At 45.3% G+C, this 19,110-nt stretch overlaps 1 protein-coding gene across 12 annotated transcripts in view; it reads right to left on the bottom strand.

Moving 5' to 3' along the window:
• Positions 1-19,110, bottom strand: part of Rgs9 (regulator of G protein signaling 9) — a 118,060-nt gene that overhangs the window by 74,628 nt on the left and 24,322 nt on the right. For 7 of the 12 annotated variants that reach the window (XR_015450132.1, XM_021248582.2, XM_087208183.1 and 4 more), the window contains exon 5: positions 18,161-18,240. Coding sequence is in view for 10 of the 12 variants with exons in the window: in XM_021248582.2 (XP_021104241.2) it covers positions 18,161-18,240 (80 nt within the window). In the remaining 2 variants the exon portion in view is untranslated. Of the gene's footprint in view, positions 1-11,866; positions 12,139-18,160; positions 18,241-19,110 lie in introns of those variants that run through there. The other 5 variants (XM_087208181.1, XM_087208182.1, XM_013067628.3 and 2 more) reach the window with 4 other exon arrangements.

Here is a 19,110-nt window from a genome sequence, read left to right as displayed (position 1 = left end):
TTTCTCACTGTCCACTCAGTGTGTGTCGTCAACACACAGCTCTGCAGTAATTCACCCCAGACCTCAGCCTCACTTGACGCCGCCTAAGACCCCAAAGGTAGGATGGGGTAGGGTGGGACTGAAAAGCTTTTAATTTAAAAATATTTTCCAGTCAGGCATAGTAGCACACACCTGTTAGTCCCAGCTACTTGGGAAGCTGAGGCAGGAAGATCACTTGAGCCCAAGAATTTGAGAACCACCTGGACAACAAAGCAGGACTTTGTCTCAAAAAAATAAAAACTTGAAAAAATTAAATGGAAATAAAATCAACTGGAGGATATTTTTAAAACAAACTGGATGTTTTACTCTCTTTTAAAAAAATAACTTGGGTATTTTTCTTCTATTTGGTTTGGGACTGATGTTGACAAAGCCTGGAGCAGAGGATCCAAATGCTCTCCCTGCCCCCAGCAAAGTCCCCACTGTTGGGGAAACTGTCCACGCTCTTGTCCCAGACACGCTCACCAATGGTCCAGCAATCCTGCATCTGCCAGGTACATCCTGAGCGACTCTGGGAAGCCAACGAGAGGCCACTGTGGTCCCTATGGTACCCTAAGGCTCACTACCTAGTCAGCATCCCTACAACCACAGGGGTTCATTCCCAGACTCCAGGGGATGCCTGGAACTACGGACATACCAAACCCTACACGGGACAGCTTTTCCTATCCATACATACTTATGATAAACTAATTTATAAATTAGGCACAATAAGAAATTTCAACACATTAGTTAATAATGATAACTAACAGAACAATTCTAACAATACACCGTAATGAAAGTTATGTGAAAATTCTTTCCCCCGCTCTCATGGAATTTTCCACCTAGTACTTTTGGACCAAGGTTGATTGTGGAAAGCCACACTGTCGATGAGGGAGATAACTACCAGGATAGGTGGACACGGGAAGCAGTGGTGAAGGTGGGTTCGCGATAGCAGGAAAACAGCACAGTGCCCACACCGGGTTGGGATGGAAATCACAGACAGCAGGAAATGGACAGCAGAGAGGGGCAGGATGGGTAGGGGTCTCCCAGGTGAGGGACCCCAGGAGCAGAAGCTCAGGATGGAGACCAGCAAATGGGAACACAGAACTTCTCCTGACTCCCCTGGGCCTGATGCCCCCTCCTGAAGTCTGGGTGCTGCATGCAGCTGAACAGACCCTGAGCGAGGGCTGTACCTCAGACCCACCCTGCCCATATTCCAGCCATTATCAGAAGAAAAACAGTTCCTGACTTACCTGCTTCCTCTCCATTTAACTAACTGTTACACCATCATTATCCTCCTGTCATTTAAAAATAACACCCTCAACACCATGTGGCCTGTTATAATAAATAAAGTGTTTTTGCAGTTTGAAGACATTTGCAGTCAGAAGAAAAAGAACCCCAGGTTCCCAGAGCCTCTGTGGGGTTTCCTTCCTCTGCTAACTGAAGAATCCAGAGCAACTCACTTAACCTCTCCAAATTCCTTCCTTTTCCATAAAATGGGGACCACATTAGAGGTCCTACTCTTTGGTAGGGTTTTGTAATCTCTTAAGATTCTAATTAAGGAACCGTGTAAGATTGCTTTTCTTATGATTTGTATTTGGAATGTCCCTGGCCCAAAGGCTTGGGCCCTAGTGCGGCCATATTCAGAATCATGGCTCATGAAGGCTCTAACTTAATCAGTGGATTAATCCACTAATGGGCTAATAATTAGATGGCATTATGAAGATGTGAAGGGAGTGGGTCATGGGAACATGCCCTTGGGGATTATACTTTGTCCCCAGCTCCATGCTTTGTTTCATCATGTGCTTCTGCCATGATGTCCTGACGCACCGTGGGTCCAGAAGGAACAGGGTCAAGCAACCATGGACTGAAACCTCTGAAACTGTGAGCCATAATAAATGTCCTCCTTTAAGTTGACCTTCTCGGGTATTTTTGTCATAACAATGAAAGGCTAACACATGCTTTATAAGGAAAGAGTACATTCTATGTGCATAAAGATGTACAAATTGGATGTCCCTTATTCAAAATGTTAGGGACTAGTTCAATCCCTGGTTTTAAAAAAAGGGAGAAAATGTTAGGGACTAGCAGTATTATGGATTTCAGATTTTTTAAAATTTGAGAATATTTATATATACATAAGATAACTTAGGGATGGGACTCAAGTAAGTGCTAACATGAAAATTCACTTAATATTACATATACACTATACCCATAGCCTGAAGGCAATTTTATACAATATTTTAAATAGTTTTGTGCAAGAAACAAAGTTTGATGGTGTGGACTTTTCCACTTGTGTCATGTTGGTGCCCAAAATGTTTCAGATTTTACAACATTCTGGACTGAATTTTTGATTAAGCATGTTTGATATTTGTAAGCGTAAAAACATACATTTCGTAAGAAAACACATAACTTAGGCATTATATTCATTAGTAGTAGTAATGGGCTGAGTGAGTATAGTGGTTCAGGCATGTAATGTCAGCTACTTGGGAGGATGGCCAGTTCAAGGCCAGCATGTGCAATTGAGCAAGACCTCATATCAAAATAATAATAGTGATAATATTAGTAAGATTCATACAATTAATGCATTTTTGAAACTTGGCTGCAGGGCTATATTTAGAGGCCCAGGAATAAAAACTCAGTTCTGCTACCTAAACAAATGTAGGTATTTGTTGAGCATGTGTTAAGTGTCCAGCACTGTGGGGGATATGACAAGGTAAAAGATATTTCCAGTCCTTGGAGAGGTGAAGAAAATGTTATAAGCAAAGAAAGAGAGCTGAGCACAGTGACCCATACCTCTAGTCCCAGCAATCAGAAGACTGAGGTGGGAGGATCACTTGAATGCAGGAATTCAAGACCAGCCTGGACAACATAGCAAGACTCATCTCAAAAATAAATAAATAAGCTGAGTGTGGTGGCACATGCCTGCAATCCCAGCACACTGCAAGACAGAGGCAGGCAGGAGGGTCACAATTTGAGGCCAGCCTGGGCAATTTAGCAACTTGGTAAGACCCTGTCACAAAATAAATCAAAATGACTGAGTATGTAGCTCAGTATGAAGGCACTCAGTACAATAACAACAATAATAATGATGATGATGATAAATAAAGAGTTATCTTATAAAACCAAGGGATCTGGGTGCAGAGAAAGCCCGGTTCAAATCCTTAACCCAATTTAGAAGCTAGAGGCCTTCAGTAAATTGCTAGACTTCATTTAGACTCATTTCTCTGTAAAATGGAGATTATAATATTACCTGTATCATCATACTAATGTTATGAAGATTAAATGAGATTAAGCCTGTAAAGCACTTAGGATCAAGCTCTGCACCAAGTAAGTATGTATGAGGTAGCAATTACAGATTGAATTATTTGAGGTACGACTGAAAAATATGGTGAACATTTAAACTTCTAGAAAATTTAGTACAATAAAAGACACAATGCCATTAATCCCCCTCAAAATACTCTCCCATGAAGGGGGCCAAGAGATCGAGGGTGGGGACAGGGAAAAGAGGGGAGAGGAACAGGATAAAAAAAATAATTAACAAAGGGCAGGGGATTTAGCTCAGTAGGTCCATCGCCTGCCTCAAAAGCACAAGGACCCGAGTTCGATCCCTGGTACCAAAAAAAAAAATAATAATTAACATGTGTTTTGTAAACGTACCAGCTCCCCACAATGAATATAATAATTATACACGCAGACATGTACTAATAAATAATAAAATTTTAAAAATAAAAAGTACTCTCCCTTGCTTCAAACACACTTATCCCACTTTCTGGAGGAGTTCTGGAAGTCCGCTTTTGTGGGTGTCTTTGGTTGTGCTGTGTGGCTTCCTTGATGTCCTGAATTGATTCAAAGTGTTTACCTTTCAGAATCTTTTCTACATTTGTATTTTATTTGTGTATGTTTGTAGTACATAATGATTATGTTCACCATGAGGAGGCAGCACATACACACAACACATCTTAATTCTTTGTATCTCCTCCCCCCATCCCCTAGTGCATTTCTTGGTCCCCTTCCCATGGGCATATTGACTTTGGGGAAGAGCCAGTAGTCTCTCAGATCCAGAGAATTAGGTGGGTGAGGATATCCTATAATGTTTTTAGGAGCCTGCCTTTCCATTAGATTAAACTCAGCATGAGCATTCACCATATTTTTTTTAATCACACCTTGTGAAGACATTCATGAAAGAGGATTTCCAGAACTGCTTCAGAAAGTGGCCAGAGTGATGGGATAAGTGTTCAAAATGAAGGGAAGTATTTTGAGAGTGAATGATGGCAGTGTGTCTTTTACCGTAATAAATTTTTAATTTAAACATTCACTGTATATTTTGATCATACCTTGTACACCAAGAAAAGTGCCCCTAAAAGGAAGGTACTGACTGGATAAGAGCCAGAAGGGGAGGCTGAGACAGTCCTCCCTAGTGTACACAGAGGGTGAGTAGGATTCCTGGAGAAAGCGAGAACAAAGCTTCACTGGCATGAAAGGGAAAGATGGTGTGAAGGCCCTCAGCTTCCCTACACAAGAAAGTGAAGACACTGATAGTGGGACCCTTGTGCACTATTGGCAGGAGTACAAAATGGTGCCACCAAACAGCATGGCTATTCCTCAAAAGTCATAAAAATAGAACCACCATATGATTCAACTATCCCATCTCTGGGTATATATCCAAAAGAACTGAAATTGGAAGCACAAGGTCCCGAGTTCGATCCCCATACCAAAAAAAAAAAAAAAGGAACTGAAATTGGGATCTGGAAGAAGTGTCTGCACCACCACATTCATTACAACATTATTCACAATAACCAAGACATGGAAACAACCCAAGTGTCTATCAACAATCAACAGAAAAAGAAAATGTACATACATACAGGAAGGAAACTCTGCAACACAGGACAATATGCATGAATTGTGGGGTCATTTTAGTAAGTGAAGTGAGCTGGACACAGGAGACAAACGCTTCATGACTCCACTTTATGAGGTATCTTAAGTAGGCAAATTCACAAACCGAAGAGCAGAGTGGTGCTTGCCAGGAGGTGGGAGGAGCAGGAACGAGTTCTTGTTAATCAATGGATATAAAAATTTAGTTAAGATGAATAAATTCTAGAGGTCTGCTGTACAATATAGTACTTGCAATTAATACTGTGCTATACACTTTGAAATTTCTAAAAGGATAGACCATAAGTTAAGTGGTCTTGCCACAATAAAATAAAATTTAAATTTAAAAAGAGAAAACAACCAGCCCTATTGAAGGTAATGGTCACTCTGGGAAACCCTGAATTGGAAAATTCTACTTGCTACCTGCTACTCACTAGCCTGCTCCTAAGGTTAGAAGACTCCCCACTTGCTGTGATGTGTGGGATAATGTCCTAATTCAACATTAAGTGGTGGGATTTCCTATTTCAACCTTTATTGCAAACCCAGAATTTTCAGGAGAATCACAATCTTAAGGAACAGGCTGAGCTCAGGTGCATCATCAAGGCTGCTCCCAGGCCCAGGGCCAGCAGCTCAGCCTGCGAGCAAGAAGCAGCAGCACCAGGGACTTCTTGGGCAAGACAGACTATGTGCTTTATCTGCACGGACATTTTCCTGATGCACAGAATTGTCTGGAACAGGAAGTGTTCATTTCAGATCCATTAGAAGTCACACAAACCTTGCCTTCAGCAAGGTCAGAGCTTGGCTGAGTCTCAGCCGAGGGTCAGCCATGGGGTCAAGAGCAGAGAGGAACACAAAGAAACAAACCCAGCAGGGTGCTGGAGAGGGTTTTGGGAGGTGGCCACTCCCCCTAGGGGTGGCCCGGGGACTGAGGAGCCATATAAATCCCAGGGCTGCAGAAATGACTTTCCAGAGTTCCTGGCAGAGAGCCTCCACTGTATACAGTACTCCAAGAAATGCTTGATTCTCAAATGTCAAAGTCCAAGACTCCCCTGGCCCATGTTAGCTTCTGGTGAAAGGCTGTATTCATTTAAAAATTCTTCTTAAATAAAATAACAGCATTTCATGGAAACAGGGGTCCATATATTGTAGAAGAAATAGAACCCCATTTTAAAAGTTAGAAACCTGAGTTTCTCCTATAGAAAGTCAGCAGGTTTGATTCCTTGTCTTTTCATTTAAAAAAAAAAAAAAAAAAAAAAAAAAAAACCTGGTTATAAAGAGTTTGAAAATAACCTTCAGGGGAGGAATAAAGAGAGTTATTTTAGAAACACAATGAGGAGAGTCAGATTCTTTCTAATAGGTATGTCACCCAGCCCAGAAAGGAGCCGAGTGGGAGGGGACCTCACATGGACCTCGGGAACATCGCGAAGGAGTTTGGTACAATGGGGTTTCAATTAGTTTTCCCCAGACTCTGCCCCATACAGATTCCTGTGAGGGATCACCCCAGGCTTGCTAAAATCCGTGAGGCTCCGGATTCAATCCCCAGAACTAATACATATAGACACCTGCAGGGAGGATTATGGGGAGCTGCAGAGAAGATGGCCCTCCACAGACCAAAGAGAGGGTCTTAGAAGAGACCAACCTTGATCTTACATTTCCAGCCCCCAGAATTGTAGAAAATACATTTCTGTGGTTTAAGCCACCCAGTCTGTCGTTCTTTATATGACAGCCTAAGAAGACTCAGACTCTGTTTTATCCTCAATCAGAAAAATCCCTTCCCCCCTATAAAGGGGGGAGAAAGTGGATTGTTTCACAGATTCTCCAGAGACTGAGAAACCCATGCCTTTCTGCCCCAAACTGCTGAGAACTCTCACACCTCCCACCTGTGTTCTACAGGTGGCCCTCTGGAGATAAGGGAGTGTGTGGCCATACTCAGCCTTGAACAGTGTCAGTGCCCTGCTCCCAGCCAGATCGGCTCTCCAGTTCCCTCTATGTTGAAGAATCAGCCTCATTTCATTCCCAGGCAACACAAGATGCCACATGACCGTGCCACAGCTGGGTTCTGTCTGACCTGTGTTGAAGAAAAGGGATAGGAGCGAGGAGGAGAGACGACAGCCCCACATCTCTGCTCTGATGCCCAAGTGTCAGGGGGTGACGGCAGGGGTGCCAGCGATCCCGACATCAGGAAGGGATCAGAAATGATGGCTTTGATGGCTTTGACATCCACCCACCACGCCCACGCTGTTCCTCCAATTAAAGAGCTGTCACTCACTTGGAAGATCTCGGGGACTGGAATTTTCCTTTAAGCTGGAGAAGGTTCCCAGAGGGACAATAATAATTATGACTTCTCTATGTCAAGAGGAGGAAAGTGACCCAGAACCTCAGATCACTCTGTTGCTTTTCTAACAGAAGGAGGTAGACTCACTTTAAAGCCTGGCCATGCAAAGTCCGGCCAACCTGTGGCCAGGCCACCTTAGCATCTCAAAGACACTCACAAGCCCTGTGCCCTAACTAGTGTGTGGTGACCTTGCCCCAAAATGTGCCATTTCTGCCCTGGTCACAAACCCAGCAGGCATTCTGAATGACACCGGCCAACAGCAAGATTGACCAACTTCTGTTGATTCTGCTTTTGTGTTCAACTTGTCTCTCATCTGCACCACCTCTCTTATCCTGCAAGGGAAAGTCACTAACTCCCTCCTGGACCATGGTGCTCTGCCTTTTCACTGGCAGATGTCTCCAGCCTCCAGTGTGTTCTCCAGCCTAAGACTCTAAACCACGGCCCATCGATATTTTAGCAGGACCCTCCTTTGTTCAGGGACTGTCCTGTGCAGTGTAGGATGCTCAGCAGCATCCCTAGTCTCTAGATATTGCCAACATCCCTGGGGGTTTTCATCTCAGCCATGTATTCAAATCACCTGGGGAGCAATTCAAAAAAGACCAATGCAGCTGAGTGTGATGGCTTTTGCCAGGAATCCCACCACGCTGAAAGGCTGAGGCAGGAGGATCACAGGTCTGAACCCAGCTGGACAACTTAGCAAGACCCTGTCTGAAAACTTTTTTAAAAAAACAAACTTTAAAGGGGCTAAGGATATAGCTCAGTGTGGAGTCTGGGTTCAATCCTTGGGCTCCATCTAAGACCAAACAAGTCAGAAACTCTGGAGGACAGCAACTTGATATCAATATTTTTAAGGGGCAGCCAGGGTTGAGAAGCACTCATATCCTGTCATTGGAATTATCCTGTAGCATGAGAACCAACTCACCTTATTCATTCTTGGTTTTAAAACATCAATCAAACACTCAGTAAACACAGAAAACGTCACATGCTCAGCATGCCATATGAGCCCTCTGGTTCTGGGCTCTTGCCATTGACCAACCTTCCCAACCACCAACACCAGAGCCATCCCTTCCGCTCTCTGGGGGGCTATTCCAATCCCCGAGGAGTCTCCCAGGTCACACATCTGTGTTTTTTGTCTGCCTGATCTCAGTTGCAAGCCCCCTTGTGAAACCTGCCCTGATTCCCACCCCCCAGGTAGACCTGACCACCCCTCCTTGGTAGTGTGCAACTTGTTCCTCTCCTTGTTTAGACATCTGTCTTTCTCTACAGACTCTAAGCTTCTCAGTGTCCCGAGGACCTGCACCTCAGTGCTCTATGATGCATACCTAATGAAAGAGTGACACAAGCAAGTAAGTGACACCACCCTCAGCCCAAGTCCCCTCGATATTTCTGTTTCTGCAGTCCCTTCCCAAGCAAAGACACCAAAAACTACACGGGAAATCTAAGGCTTCTCCCATAGCACCAAAAGAACCAGCCCCATGGTGAATCCCAAGAGCAGATGCGGCTGGTAGGATGGTGGCCTAGGCATCACAGAGGCAGGCAGGCCAGCACCAGAACAAGAGCCACAGGAGGCCACTTCCCCATGCTACTTGGTCCACTGTGTTTCCTTAGCCAACTTCCTCAAAGCTCTTGGACAGGTGGGGCTTCTACCTCTTTCCAAGCCTAGGCAGCCTGCTGGGCAGCAGCTCTGCTGATGGGCATGTCTCCCCAGCAGCTGCCCAAGCTGGAGAAGCAACATGAGAGTGAGAACCAGAAGAATCACAGAAACAAGGGTCCTTCTCGAGCTCAGTGTGAGTAGCATAGAAGGACACTGAATGAATTCTCTCAGCTCAGGGAAAAAGATACGACATCCATTCCTCTCACTCTAGTGGTCTTCTTAACTTATAAATCTGCCCTCGCACTATTCCAAATTCTGTAACTCTCCCTATGGGACAAAATAAAACCACCATCAAAAGGCTCCAAGGGCCCACTACAATCTCCTCTTTTCCACCTACCTTCCCACCCTTTGCTTTATACTTCAAACTCCATCAACTGCAGGACAATACAGTATGTCCCCAACACCCTCCCCTCCAGATTTTCCATCGCTTGGTGCCTTGGTACACACTGTTCCCTCTGTCTGAAGCATCTTTCTCTTTTTCTCTGCCTGGAGCCTCCCATTTATTCTTCACTTCTCAGCTCTGTGTCCCCCAGGCATATTGAGCCAGGACTTTCCACAGCTTCTACTCTGTCCTATATCTTAGGAAAATGTATAGCATTGTATCACATTTGGGGGGAGATGATCCCTACTCTTGTATTTTTCTGCTTCTACGTAGTGGCTGTATCACTTAACCTCTCTGAGCCTCAGTTTCCTTCTCAGTAAAATAATGATCATAACCACTATCTCACAAAAACAGATGAGGTAACGCGTAACAGCCCCTTGCCAAGGATACAGCACACATCACAACATGCACTGATGAGTGGAGGTTACCACTTGCACCAAGTGCACATTTCTGGTCTGGGCCCTTCTTTGGAAGGTAGAACATCTAAGTCTTAAGGATCCTCTGCCATGGGTTCTTGAGAGCTTTTCTGCACACCTTTGCTCTGTCTCCTGCTCGAAGGTGCTCCGAGACATGACCAAGGATCTCAAAATATTCAGACAGGATTGGAACAATCAGTACAGAGCAGAGAAAGCAAGGGGATGGGCCAGGTGGCTCTATGTGGGCACAGAAGGAAGTCGATCTGCTCAGGGGTCAGCAGAACCTGCCTTCACAGAGGAGGGGCAGTGAACGGGGGACACAGGAAGATGAGGAGTGGGAAGTTGACAGAAGGAAGAATTTTTGGAGCCTGAGGCATGAAAGGACACCAGGCTCCTAAAGGGGTGAAGAAGTCCTGAGAGCTCTGAATGCCTGTGGCCACCGTGTCCTGCTTCCTGGAGGGCAGATATGGGAGGCAGGTGGGAGGTAAAGCCAGAGATGGGACAGAGCAGGATCCTGAGTGGCCAGGCTGAGAAGGGAGGGTCACATCCTATGTGTGGGGCTTCAGGTGTGGTGATCACATTGGTTTGGGAAAGAAAACTGTGTGTGAAGGGCCAGGGATTTAGGTCAGTGATTCTGCCACCTGCCTCACAAGTGCAAGGTTCTGAGTTCGATCCCTGGTACCAAAAAGACAACTGTGTGTGTATGAAAGGTATCGTGGAGGAGGGGAGTGGGGGGGCGAGGAAAAGGGTGGGGCTCTGGGTGGGAACAAAGGCTGGCATGGAAAGAGTGGTGGCTAGGGTGGGGAGGAGGGGAGACAGGGATGGAGGTAGGAGAGGCTGGGGTGGAGGTGAAGAATCCTGGGGCCATGAAACAGAGGCCCAGGGTGAAAGTGAAGGAGGCTGAGAGCAACACACCACCCGGAAGGTGAAGGCAAAGAGAGGCGAATACCAGACAGCAGCCAGATAGAAAAGAATCTCCAAGGTTCAGTAAGGAAGGGGAATGTCTCCAGACTACGAGCCTCCAAACCTCCAAACCTCCAAGCCAGAGGATCCAGCCTGGGAGGAGATGGTCCGGGATAAAACCTGGATGATGAAGTTCGGCTCTTAGACACTGGACCCGGGGAGTTCCTTGTGCTTTTAGGAACTGGCAGCTTCAGTGTGCTTCTGTGAGTCCTTTCAGGGTGGGTCTTTCAAGACAACATCCTACCTGTTTTATGGGCATCCTTCACACTTCCATTGCTGGAATGAGCCCAGCTTTCTTGAAATTAGTACAGTGAGTGTGACCTACTGTCCTGATGTGCCTAGAAATCTCCAGGTTTTAACATTTAGCAAATTGGAACAGTTGATCACTGACCGTAGCAATTTGCTGGGCTCCAGGAGCTCAAGGCAGGGCCCTGGATGTCACAAAGCATTCAGCTAATTCCACTCAAGGGGATAAGCCTAAGAAGATGGGCACAGTGCTGCAAAGGGCTTGTGGATGGGAGGGAGGGCAAACAAATGACCTTCGACCTAATCCTGGGTGGATCTCTCCCCACACTCGCAGTCCCCAAAGGCCAGAATAAGATGAAGCAATGTGTCTCCAAACACGTAACTCCACAAGTGCATCCACCTCTCATATGTCCACCCGGGATGGACATCCTGTGCCTGGTCACTCAGTCTCAGAAAGCTTTCCAACCATTCTGCCACCGGCAAGACAGACGGAGACAGAGATAGACAGCCTCAAATGAGGGTGCCAGGCCATTGTAAGTCAGGTGGCCCCTGATCCTACAAATCACATCTTCATGGTCTATGTGTACACACAAACATTTTAAAATAATGCAGTTTTGGATCAGAAAAATGGCCAAATACGTTAATTTAACAGCAGAGAGTCTTATAACAGTATCCGCGGACTGTCTCAAATCCCGCACAGGCGGGGCTGAACTGCCTTCTGGCACCTTCGTCTCCGAGTAACAGGTTGTTTTCAGCCTCCCGCAGACCATCGCAGCTGGCTGCAAGATTCTCCACTATAAACAGTTTACACAAAAACCTTATTATAGCCCTTAAAAGCAACACACAAGGTAAATAAGTCATTCAATGCGATCCACCAGCGGACAGAGCAGAGGGACGCCTCTCCTCCTGCCCAGCGTCTCCTCAGACACGCCCCAGAGTTGGTCCCCGCCCACCTGCCACTGGCCAGGTGAGGGCCCATTCATTACCTTTCGCAGAAATGCCATCCTCGGCCTGTACTGCTGGCCTTGGTGTCGGATCGTCATCCCGGACCTTGGTGAATTCACGATCGGAACACCAATGCGAGAGGAGAGGAAAAGCCCCCTGCTGCAGCAGGCAGTCTGGCCGGCCCCGCCTGGGCGTCACCGGGGAGGCGCAGAGCAGAGCGAGGAGGGCGCAGGACCCGGGCTGCCGCCGGCCGCCCCTCTACTCTGGCTCGCACTCGGCGACTTGCGAAGCGGCTGGAATCCGCGCCAGCCAATCAGCGAGCGGCGCTGGGGGCTCATTAGCATGCGCCGCGCGCCCAACTGCCACCAGGGGGCGGTGTCCGCCTCCACCTGGACCCGGAGGAGCCTCAGGTGAGACCGGTTGGAGGGAGGCGCGCCACGAGGATCTGTAACCAGGAGCGGAGCGAGCCTTTGATTGAGCGTGGGTGGAGATAAGCGCAGTAGTGAGACAGAGTCCTCACTAATAAAGCACAGTAGAGACACGGGGATGTCCCGTGCCTACTTTAGCACTAAGCAGCTGGGCGACCTTGAGCAAGTTTCTTCAGATTCTAAGAATCAGTTTCCTTCTCCGAAAAGTAAACATTTTAAAACAGGATCATCATATCCAACCAAAGGATTCCTCTGGCATTTAATGAAGACACATGCAACACAGTGCTTGGATCTTAATAAACGTTAGAAAAAAAGAAAGAAAAAGGTCAGAGGTAGTGATTTATTAAGCAAATACAGAAAATGGTAAGATGTTGGTTTTAAAAAGGAATTTGAAAGGAAGAAAGTGAAGAAAGAAGGTTGCTATCCCTGCTGATATCTAGCCTTAGGCAAATTATATTTTATTTCTCTGATCCTTAGTGTTTGTATTTGTTTTTAATAGATTTTAATTTTTAGAGCAGTTTTAGATTCACAGCAAAATCGAGCAGAAGGTACAATGTAGAGATTTCCCATATATATCCACTCCCCCCACGACTATAGTCTCCCTCCATTACCAACATCCCTACCTGAGCAGAACCTGGGTATAATCGGTGAACCTGCACTGAAACATCATTATTTTAGTGTTTCACCTCTAGAAAAATAGGAGGGTGAAACTCCTAAGAGCCATCAATTCCCCTTCAGCTTTGTCATGTCAAGCACTTACCCCTGTGTACACGCAGTGGATGGATGTCTAGTGTAGCAAATACAGTGCTTAAACTGGAAACCAACAAAGAGAGATCTGTCTTAGGAAGGAACAGTCAACCACTACCCCTTTAAGTAGAAGTTTTATCTATTTTTTTTTTCTTTCAAGTCATATTTACCGGCTAGACTCTGATGAAAGCTATGGACACTCTCCACACATTCACATCATACTAATTTAAATTTGCAGACAATTTCAAGAGCTTTGCTATTGATTTCTTCCTGAGCTTCTTCAGAAACCCCTGCTTTAGAGCCTGCCGCTTAGAGGAACCGGACTTTACAGAGGTTCTCTACACAAAGGACCAGCAATCTTCCCAAGCACTCCTGGCCTCTGAGAGCTAACTTCCTGGTGTGGGCTGCGAGCCAAGGAAAGTGCTAGAACACCTTGAAGTCTTAATGGAGCATTGTTTGGACTTAGTGTTGTTACATGGGACACACACAAGTCAGTCACCCTAAGGTTTCTTCCTGTTTCAATGTTCCTTGATTCTATAAATCCTAAACAGAGACAAGCAAGTTTCCTGAAATGCAGAATGAGAAAAGTTATCTGGGAGCAAAGATGGGAAAAAATACAAAGGGTTTTTCTTGGCAATGGGGTAGGAGAGACCTCAGAAAGCCGCCAATGTTCTGCCCACCCCTTCTTCTATCAGGCTACACTCTTCAAGCTACATTTTGTGGGATCCACCTTAGTTCGTTGGGCTGGTGACCCAGTCCCTGGCCAGTGATGTGACCATGAAGTGGACCTGAAAAGCTTACCTGAGCTTACTAGATTATTGCCTTTGTAAATGATAACTTAGGCCAGCCAGATGTCAAGTCACAATGAGAGGAAGCTGCAGCAAAATGCAAGCAGAAAGGAGAAAGCAAAACTTAAAGGTGATCAGGGGAAGCCAATCAGAAAAGAGAGGCAAACACACCGAACAGGCAGAGGGACCAAGAGACAAATGGAGAGGTTCCTCCGGCTAAGCTGGGCCGTGGTCTTTCCAAGGCAAGGGTGTCCTTGCGACTCTTCCCACAGACCTAGTTGTTGTTTCTTACAATTAAAACAGTCTAATGTCTAATAGATGTTAAAAGTTTAGTGTCATTAAACCTGAGGTAATAATCTGTTTATTTAAACAACAAACAAACATACTGGAATCACGAGCAAAATATGACCCAGTCACTATCTCAAGAAGTTCGCCATTTAATGGGGGAAAGAATACTCACACAAAATGATAGAAAACAATATCTAGATATGGCTAAAATCTAGACAAACAGTTCAGAGCATTGTGGAAATAGGCCTTGATCCAGGACAAAGGCGGGGAGCTTTCCTGAAGGAGGGATCGAAAGGAAGGTGGGGAGTCAACCAGTTGAAAGAGGCAAACAAAGGTATTCCAGGGAGAACAGCACAAGAGGCCTCTGCCAGCATGGGTGGGGGCTGCAGCGGGAGTTCACTGCACACCAGCTTACGGTGGTGGTGCAGTTCAGAGGGGTTGGGTCTGGAATTCAATGGGAAAAGGCATAAGGGAATTTGCTGGAGAGACAGAAATGTTCTATTTCTCAATGGAAGCAGTGGTTACATGGGTAAATTAGTTGTCAGAACATCCAAATATACTTTTAACTAAACCTCAACTAGGAGACTGACCCAGGAAATTAGTATCATCTTGCAGTAAGACAGAGGGCACAGTGCTAACACAAAGTCCTGCTGTGACTCAGTCAGGTAAGTGGACATTCCATCATCGTCATCATTATGACTGTCCTCAGTGTCCTCCCTTTCATCATCAGCAGAAAGGTGCAATTCAGGACCTAAACTGGAGTCGTGCTGCTCTGAATATTATACATTGTGATCCATGTGGTCCTGGACCTTGTCCCTGTAGAACAAAATCTCGTCTGAGTACAATGATTTATCATACACACACCACAGTCATGCCCTTTAACAACCAGGTCTAAGGTCTTAATAAAATGTCCCAACACCCCTCATCAACTCAACCACTTAATTCAGTCCCTTGTCCTGGGAATATAAATCCTTAAAAGGTGCACTGCCTGCCCTTGTGCCTCTCAGTCTGGGAGGGAAGACAGAGCCTTGCACATGATGTATCAGACCAATTCCAGGCAGTAATTTCCATGAAGGCGTTTCTTAGAGATGGGGTGGAGTTGAAGAAGCCATTAGGGCATGTGGCAGCACCCAGAGAAAAACAATCAGGGGAAGCCATTACTATTACCTACACCCAAGGAACGGAAAGCCAGAGGTCTGTTGGAGGTCCTGTCTTCTTGGAGAGACACAGTCATGGCTAGAGGGAAAACTAGGGGAATAAATACCCTGGCTCTTTCTCCTCCTGCCCTTGACCTTCTGTTGGTGCCTTCTGTTGTCCAGTCCTGATCTAAACCTAGACAGCAATGGACCCCAGGTATTCCTATCTTGGCGGGGGGGGGGGGGGGGGGCAGGTAACTGAGAATTAAACCCAGGGCCTTTGTACTGAACTATATCCCCAACATTTTGAAGACAAGGTCAAAGTTGCTAAATTATCCAGGTTAAGCTTGAACTTGTGATCCTCCTGCCTCAGCCTCCCAGAGTACTGGGATTACACCAGTAATGGATGACAGTTACATGGGATTAAAATCCGTGTGTGAAGAAGCAGCACAATGGGGTGTTATGGTCTAGATCTTGGATATCTCCTAAAAGCCTCGTGTGTTCAGAGGTGGGGCTTTTGGAAGGTGATTGCATCATGGGGTCACTATACACATCAGTGGATAAATCTACTGATATGTTCATAGCTGAATGTGCTGTTGAGAGGTGGGGCCTGGTAGGAGGAGGCAGTCACCGGGCACATGGCCTGGAAGGGTCTTTCACTCTCTCCGGTTCCTCCCTTCCCTCTCTGCTTCTTGGCCACCACGACATGAGCAGTTTTCTTCCACCAGACCCTTTCACCGGGCCTTCCTGCCTTGGAGCCAGCTGATTATGGACTGAATCCTACAAAAACCATGAGCCAAAATAAACCTCTTCTTATTTAAGTTGTGAGTATCAGATATTGTGTCCCAGCAATGTGATTAACTAAGACAAGGGATTAAACTTCTATGATGGCATGGACACACAGAAATGGCTTGCAGTTGATCCTGTGTCCCCAAGCACTTTGGAAAGCTCCATAACAACACCACTAATACCTACATGAACAGACTTCTCCCATACTTTGAAAGAAATGATGTCAGATTCACCTGACTCCCTGGGCCACTGCCCATACTGTCACCTCTGTTTGCAGCCATTTACTTGTGTCTTACTTGGAGTTGTTACAAGTGTACCTCACATTTGCAATTCTAAAATCATCATACAGAGCCGGGAAAATCTCTTTGCTGGTAACTTTCTCTTCCCAGCTCCCATCACAGGCAATAGCTCATGAACATAGCCTGGTAAGGAAACCAGGGGCTCTTATTTTCCATTCAGTGAGCAAGCAGGGCCAGCTGAGTGTCCCATTGGTCAGCTCCAGATGAAAAGTGAAGGCTGAACACACCCGTCCTTCTCTCTGTACTTCTGTCTTCTCCACAAAGAGCTGCTTTAGACCTGTGGAAGCTGACCAGACTTGGTGGTTCTGGGCGCTTAATCAGGAAGGAGAGAAAAAAGAGGGAAACCTTTGTGGAAGGTTTACTGCTTCTCCCACATTCAGGGTTTATTCAGACAGCATTTAAACTGGGCATGGTCGTCCATGCTTGTAATCCCAGCACTGTAGTAGGCTGAGGCAGGAGGACTGTGAGTTCAAGCCCAGCCTGAGCAACTTAGTGACTTAAGGAGACCCTGTATCCAAAAAAAATTTTTTTTTTAGTCCACTGGTGACCACCACAAAGCACAATCCTATAATTAAAAACCAATCCCTCTTGTCTTTCTTATCCTGAATTAAATGTATTGAATGCATCCAGAGAAGATATTTTTCATAAGCATTGCTAGAGATGAACATGAGAAAATAGAGTGAAATCACATCTCGCTCTGTCTCCTCCCTACTCTCAACTCAGCAGGGCTCCTGTCTGTGTTTCTATGGACCAGGTCACACTAGAGCTGTTGAATGGCAGCCGTTGTTTTGTTTTGTTTTTTAAAGGATGTTATTGTTTTTTCACTATGAACAATTTAAAAGTATGGAATGTTTTAAATGACACTGTGGAAAAGTTATTTTTATAACTTTAAATAGGTTTCGATTTTAAGACAGCACTGGGGTTAAGGGGCCATCGGGTTGAGGTTTTAAGGCACAAGACATGTATTCTGGTTCCTGCTCTGCGTCTAATCAGATGGGTGGCTTTTTAAAGCAGCTTTATTGAAGTATAATTGGTGTACGATAAACTGTTCATATTCCAAGTGTACAACTTGCTACATTTTGAAGTGTGTATGTTGCAAACAATAACCAGAATCAAGACAGGGAACAGATCCATCACCTTCAGAACTTTCCTTGTGCCCCTTGCAACTCCTCCCCTTGCTGTTCGGATCTGCATTCTCTCCCTATGGATGAGTTGCACAGGTGATTTTGATAAAGTTACCTGGCCTGTTGCATTCTCTGGTTTCTTGCTAATAACAAGAATCAGATTTGGTGAACTCAAAACACCCTCCAATTTTAAAAGCTATCTCTTCAATATTCAAAGTAGAATAATAATTGAATCAGTGATAAAGAGAGGGATTTAGTGCTTCCTACAAAGTGAGCCTCTCTGAACTTAGATCAGTTACCCCAAAATGGGATGCCTCAGGACTGGCATTCAGAAGAGCTGGATGCTGTCACTGACACACACTAACCCTTCCTGCCAGTCCTCAGAGAGTGACAGGGGTGGCATGGGGACCCACTTCAAGAATAGAAACCACCTGGTGCACCACATTTCTATTAATGTTCTTAAAGTCCCTTCTTTTGTTAAACACACCCATCCTAGAAAGCATGCTTCCCCAGGATGCACACGCGCTGGGGGTCCTTTACTGGCAGTGAGCCCCAAGACCTTACTAGGAGCTGTGGCTTACCTGGTGTTGCACTAAACGGCAGATGTTCCTCCCTCCCCTGATGGATGGGGCAGCTCTAGCAGCGCCCAGAAAATCATGGTCCCTCCCCCTGCTTCCAGCAGCCACCAGCAGCCTTCATAAAGAGCCAAGCCACAGGGAATGAGGGTCATTCTTACTGCTTTCCAGAGCAAGGGGTTTTCCAAAGTTCCTGCTCCTTCTGCTTTTTCTTCCTTGTTCTCTTCAGGAATTAAAGCATCTGGAAAGGTACAGGACAATGATATGATTTACAAGAGATGCAAAGAAAATAAAAACATTAACCCCTGCAAAAACTTTTTTAACATTGACTACTTCCACTTTATTCAGATGTTGCATTTGCAGATCTACCTCGCCCATGCTGATTCCCTTTGCTTCCATGTGTTCATCTAATACTACTCTATCATCTACCTACCTCTATTACCTTGCAATCTATCTGCCATCTGTCCATCTACCTCTACCACTGTCCTTCCTTCCATCAGCTAAATTCTACTCTTTCCTCTTTTCTCTTGATCTTTGGAGGAGAGACTATCTGGGTTCAAAATTCAAAGTGCCTTGTGGACACCAAATTGAATGTTTCGTAAAAAGTGCAAACCCTTAGGAGAGGAAGGAGTAACGAATGACTGCATAGTATCAGGTTTCTTCTTGTAAATGTCCTGGAATTTGATAGTGATGCTGATTGCATAACCTCCGGAATACACCAAACCACTGAATTGTACACTTTAAAGGGGTGCATTTTAGGTATATGAGTTATTTCTCAATATTGTAAAAGTACAAACTCAGAGAATTAATTTCCTGAGGTATTGCTATTGTTATCAATAATAATATTGCTCAAATATCATCAGGGCCTCCCACTTGCCTCCTGAATGAAGTTCATTCTTTTCTTGCCTGGTCCAATTAGATTTTCCAGCCATAGTTTTACTGTTCCTCAATGTGAAGACTCTTTTCAAGCAAGCTTTGAAATTTGCCTTTTCCTTAGCACATGGTGGGTTTTCCCTCCTTCAGCTCTTTTTTCTTGCTAGTGTTATGTTGGAAGTCTGGTCCTTCATATTTTTGACAAGTGAAATCCTATCTGTGCTACTTCAATCCCAGA

This window comes from Heterocephalus glaber, unplaced genomic scaffold, assembly GCF_053883595.1.
Source record: "Heterocephalus glaber isolate CG9 unplaced genomic scaffold, H.glaber_assembly_v1.0 deba00000937, whole genome shotgun sequence".
NCBI lineage: Eukaryota > Metazoa > Chordata > Mammalia > Rodentia > Bathyergidae > Heterocephalus > Heterocephalus glaber.
Note: the sequence above shows the minus strand (reverse complement) of the source record. Positions and strands in the feature narration are given on the sequence as shown.